This window comes from Clarias gariepinus, chromosome 4, assembly GCF_024256425.1.
Source record: "Clarias gariepinus isolate MV-2021 ecotype Netherlands chromosome 4, CGAR_prim_01v2, whole genome shotgun sequence".
NCBI lineage: Eukaryota > Metazoa > Chordata > Actinopteri > Siluriformes > Clariidae > Clarias > Clarias gariepinus.
Window position 1 is genome coordinate 16,457,084 of NC_071103.1, and position 6,000 is coordinate 16,463,083.

General features: G+C 36.9%; 1 protein-coding gene across 3 annotated transcripts in view; it reads left to right on the plus strand.

Annotated features, from left to right (window-relative positions):
• Positions 1–4,955, plus strand: part of osbpl3b (oxysterol binding protein-like 3b) — a 68,057-nt gene extending 63,102 nt beyond the window's left edge. For all 3 annotated transcript variants that reach the window (XM_053494173.1, XM_053494175.1, XM_053494174.1), the window contains 4 exons: positions 472–616; positions 1,323–1,449; positions 2,981–3,103; positions 4,032–4,955. In XM_053494173.1, the coding sequence (XP_053350148.1) occupies positions 472–616; positions 1,323–1,449; positions 2,981–3,103; positions 4,032–4,128 (492 nt within the window). In that variant the 3' untranslated portion in view covers positions 4,129–4,955. The remainder of the gene's footprint in view (positions 1–471; positions 617–1,322; positions 1,450–2,980; positions 3,104–4,031) is intronic.
• The last annotated feature ends 1,045 nt before the right edge of the window (positions 4,956–6,000 follow it).

Genomic DNA, 6,000 nt, shown 5'->3' on the forward strand with positions numbered 1-6,000 from the left:
AAGTGGGGCATAGAAGTATTTAGTCAGTCACCAATTGTGCAAGTTCTCCCACTTAAAAAGATGAGAGAGGCCTGAAATTTTTATTATAGATATATCTCAACTATTTCTGGATTTTCTAGCCAGAAATCTTATTTGTTTGTAGGTGACCAAATACTTATTTTCAACCATAATTTATAAATAAATTTTCAAAAAATCCTACAATGTAATTTCCTCGATTTTGTCTCTCATAGTTGAGGTATACCTATGATGAAACTTACAGGCCTCTTTCATCTTTTTTGGTGGAGAAGCGGGAAAACTTGCACATGTGGTGGCTGACTAAATAGTTTTTTGCCCCATTGTAGGACCATGCAGACAGTGTATTCATCTTGAACTGGTTAGACAGAGACAGTGTTGATGATGATGATGATGATGATGATGATTTAATTTTATTTTTAAGTTAATTTAATTTATTTTTGTTTTAATGCATTGCAGTCAAACTACTGGAGCTCCGGTTTGAATGTTGTGGAGGGGACAGTCATGGACCATAAAGGGAAGGTGATACATAAGCTGCGTGGAAATTGGCCTAATGGAATATACTATGGAAGCCTACCAAAGGCTAAATGCATCTGGCTTGCCAGTAAGATTTACATATCTATGTGGCCCATCCTATCAAGTCGCACTGATTAGTTTTGCGCTATGGCTTATAGAGTGCAGTAGGTGAAATGTATAAAATTTTACTTATGGAAACTTTATTTATGGTAAAGTTTTAATCCTGAAAAAATGTTTTATAGCACTTTAATGAACACTGTCCAATGCAATTCTTTCATAAATAAACCACTCTGCTGGCAAAATAATTTTTTATTTTAGCAAGAAAATTCTGGGGTCAAAATGAGGCTGAGAGTTCCCACTTTCTTAGTATATCATGGAATCCTCACTTAAATATTCTAAAAATAGAATATCATTCACCCCCACTCAGGCCCTCCTGCGGAATCCTGTAACCAAGTTGTAGTCCAGTAGACAGGGACATTGCTAGAGAATCTAGATCTCTTGAAAGTCTGATATACTAGACCCCCATGCTTTACCTGCCATAGCATTTTTAGGGGCTCCAGGCACTTCGGGGCCTTTGGATTTATCCTTACTGCACTTACCTGCTTTACAGCACCCCTGCCATTTCTCATGCATTAAAATCAAGCATTGTGATTAATTAATACTTTTACCATTGGATTCATGCACACTGACCAATAACATATGATTTACAGCATAAATGTAAATTCTTTTTATGACCCCTATATTTAATTATGCCTTTGATGGTGAGTTTAATGACCTTAATGTCGTTTGTGTAGAGCCAATGCCTCGTGACTCCGAGGAGTACTACGGTTTCACAGAATTTGCCATTGAGCTGAATGAACTGGATCCACAGACCAAACATTTACTGCCACCCACAGACACAAGATTCCGTCTTGATCAGAGGTAAATCTTCATAACATTAAGCACTTATGCATGTAATCTGAGTCTGTATATGTGTAATTAATTAATGCATTTTTTTAAATTCCATTTTATTTTAAGAATGCAACTGACTGGGAGAAACCCCTTACAAAATATATTTTCATATATTTTGATATCTTATAAATTGGTGTGCAACAGTCTGATAAATATATTATTGTATATGAAGGCTTTTGTTGCTATAACAGGACCTTGAATTGAAAAGAACTACATATGCTCACTTTTGAAGCTTTGAACATACAAGTTTTGCAATAATGAATATATCTAAAAAGCCAATTACATCACTTCTGTTTGTCACATGATCAGCAAAGCAAAAGTGGGCAAATTGGGGCTAAAATAAACTTCATTCGATGGATATTTTGAGAATGGTATAGCTAAGAAAAAGGACATTTACTATCTGTTGACTAAAGCAGTTTCCCCAGCAGTAATGGCCTCCTATGATAAGGTTCTGTCATAAATTACTGGAATTGTAGAGGAGATAATGATACATTGCTGAAAATGACAATGATATTGATATATGATCAATGAAATTGAATTTCGGCAGAGATAAGTATACATTTGGTTATTTCCAAGGTTCCAATATTTTGTTGACTCAAAAAAAAACTGAAAAAGTGATATTCATGTCCAATTATCTCCAATCATTCAGTCATCTATCCTTCTCATCACTTTTATAATAATGATCGTGTAGCTAAGACGCATTTGACTGCATTCAGTTTTGATTAGAGTCTGCAGTTTTGATTCAGTTTTGATGTGGTGGCGAGTTCATGTGTGCATGCCCCTAGAAGCACTTTTCAGCAGTTTGAGTCCTGGAATATTTATATAACGATTCAATTTTATTTATATAGCGCTTTTAACAATGGTCATTGTCTCAAAGCAGAAATTATTGCATGTATCATCAGGGGGGAAAAATCCATAGATGTAATAACCTGGTTATTCAGTACATTCAGGCTATTAGGTGATTTCATTTTATTGCCACTGAGGCTAGATCTACTTGAAGTAACCCCAGATCATAACACTGTCTCCAGAGGCGTGTACAGTGTCGCTGTACATAATACGTCTCAAAAACAAGTGGTTTTCTTATGGCAAAACAGCTGTTTAAACCCAATTCTGTGAGTTCTGGATTACTTTTGCTATTAGATGTAGTTGTGATTTCTGCTGATTTTTAAAGATGCAGCTTCACCAACAAGTTAACTCCGATTAGGGTCATTCATGATTTATTTTTTTTCAACCACATTTCTTCTGCGAAGTTGACAGTTCAGCAGTATCCTTCCAGGTTTTTAATAATGTGTTAGTTCTTAATCTCTGTGTGTGTGTGTGTGTGTGTGTGTGTGTGTATGTGTGTGTGTGTGTGTGTGTGTGTGTGCGACAGTGAGAGAGACACCAGATTGCATCCATTCATACCTCCAGGCTACCAAAAGATGATATGCTGCATTAAGCCTTATTCTATGCAAGGACAAAAGGACAATGCCATGGTTTCTAACATTTCATCTGTGTGTAGGTTACTGGAGGAAGGGAACATTGAGGCTGCAGAAACACAGAAGCAGAGAATCGAACAGCTACAGAGAGATAGGCGCAGAGTCCTAGAGGAGAACAACATGGAACATCACCCACGGTTCTTCCAGTAAGAACCACTCCATAACGGTTTCCAATTTTTCTCAATGCAGTGTCTATCCATCTCAGACGTCCTGCTTAGTAATCACTTTCACATTTTATCTGGTTCAGAGTCAACTATGACTTAAACAGTAACTACAGTGTAACTAATAAGGCAGCTATGTAGTCATTACACTAGGCATTGTTAGGGTTACAATACAACTAATGTAGGTTAGTGCAAAGCAAGTGCAAACATGATTTGTGTTCATGCATTAAACTTCTAAATGTACTGTATACAATTTACTGTGTACAAGTGGTTGAAAAGTCTAGCTGAGTGTCCCAGACACCCTCTAGTGGCTCAACTGCAGTGCGTTATTTAATCCCTAGTAGTAAATAAATCTTTTTGGCAGTTTGTTCGATCTTTAATACCTGCTGTGAACTGTTTCATCATGACAAAAGTGGTATGATAAAAGTTTTTATATTTTGCTTGGTGGGTTTTCTCAAGATACTCCAGTTTTCCCACACAGTCCAGAGACATGCAATGTAGGCCAATTGTCATTCCCAAATAGGTCATAGTGTATAATTGGATGTGTGAGTGTGTGTGCTTGAGCACTGTGAATGGATGGCACCCCATCCAAACTGTAAACCTCCTTGTGCACTTTAGTTCCCTGGGACAGTCTGCACGCCCCATAACCCTACACAGGATAAACACTATATATAATGGATGGAGGGATGAATAGAGTCATGGTTCTCTTTGTATTCTGTAGGGCTGAGTTTGATGACTCTTAAAACCTTGCTTTATTATTTCAGGAGATTAAAATTCAATTACATCTTGAGTAAAATACATAACAATAAACATCAAGGAGATCATATTTATGACTGACACACAAACCCATTAAATTAAATGTTTATACAAAGCCATAGCTTAATCCATTCTTGTGTTGGCTTGATTCTTACAGGAAGTCAAAAGATGACACGTGGGTCAGCAACAACACTTACTGGGACCTGAGGAAAGAACCAGGCTTCAGTAATCTGGATTTTCCAGTGCTGTGGTGATCGACAGCTGGATAGTGCTATCTCACAGGCCTGCCTCCTCACTACTGCCTGCTCTGACTTTCTGTGTATGAAAGGAAAGCTTAGCTCACAGTGGAGAGTGGAAACTGACCCCAGAGATGACGAAGGCAATATTTTTGCCTGAAAAAAACGAACTGATAAACAGATGAAGAACTTTACTGGTACTGCAACACTGTTTTCCCCATATTCAAGCACTCTTCATTATGTCATGTTCTATTTTAATGCCTTAATATGCTTCTAATATATTTGACAGTGTGTTTAAGCAGGCATCTACCTTGAATGTCTAGAAATGATCTCTACTACAGCAGTGTGCAACTTGTAGCACAAAAATACTGACACATACACTGTTTCATACTGTACTCTTGTGGTGAAGAGTGATATTGCAGACAGTGAAATGCCTGAGACCTGCCTAAAACAAAAGACCTTGCGCATGCACCTCTGAAATATGCCGTCGTCTGATCAAAGTAACATTGTCTACCTCCTTAAAGAAATGGTACTCTTGTTTATAATATGAGGAACATATCGGCGTATGAATTCCACATCTGTCTTATGCCTAATGGTCATACATATTCCATAACATCTTTATTATTGCCTTTAATTATGTAAAAAATAAAATTACAAACATGTATCACAATGTTGCTAGCATCTGAGAAATAATCATATAGCTTTGTTTCAAATACTAAATAGTCACCACACTGCATTTGGATGTTTAGCTGAATGTTTCAGCGTTTTTTGTAATCTGTGTTCATCAAGTTCTTCCTGGAAAACGAAGATTCCACTCTTATTCAATAAACCAATCATACCTGTGACTCACATTTTTATTATTATTTTATTACATTATAATGCTCCATCCTAAAAGTAAATCAATGCTTGTCGTTTTATCCTGTAGTGTCGTTTAGATGCTATTTTTAACTGATGTTAAAAAAGCAGGTATTTGGACAATGTATATGACATTATCTATAAAACATTGGCCTTATTATTTAGTCTTCATCTGTCTATTGTCCTGTGCTATGGTGTCAGGTTTCATTCATAGCAGAATTCCTGCTGAGGAGTGTAAGGACATGGGTTTGTTGCTGCAATAAGCTTATGGTTGAGATGTTTTAAGGTTGCTATCTGCTAGTCCTGACAAGAAACATCATGCTTGTGGTTTTGGCACCACTGAGCTCTTTTGTTATTGCAGTTTTAAGACCTGCAACCCTTCTACATATCATAACCCCCTTTATGTTCTTCTATTCCTGATGAATATCACAGATCACTACCTGCATTATCGGTCATTCTCTGTCATTCTCAGGCAGCTCAAAAACAGTCACTCTTTTGTTTTTCTCTGTCATGCATGAGCATCACAAAAAATATGTGAAACGGAAACCAGGAAAAAAAAAACATCATTGGCCAGTATAACTGCTCGACCTGTGCTGTAAAAGAAATTACAAATTGCACAGTTGTACTGTATATGGACATTCAGGCTCAGATTCCATACTGTACTGTATTTAAAACTTCATATTTGTCGGCTTACAATTCAACAACGCTTTTCATACTTAATCCTTATGTACCAAAACTCCCCTAGTGTGTGTAAAAGTACCCTGTGCTATTTGTGATTTGAAAAGAAATCAAGAATCAAAACCTAATGGGCTATACAATAGGAATGTGGTATCAGTACTTATAAATCAGATTGATTAGAATTTTTATTTCGTATGTGTAATTAGGATATCTTGTAATTAAGAATAGTTCTGGTGTAAGGGACTGCCCCTAGAGGGCACTGTGGCTGTTTGTTTTTTTGTATGTAGTTTTGTTAGAAGACCCAGTTTCCCAGAAGGCACCTCGGTCAGGTGTTGACGAAGTTCACCTGAACCGAGG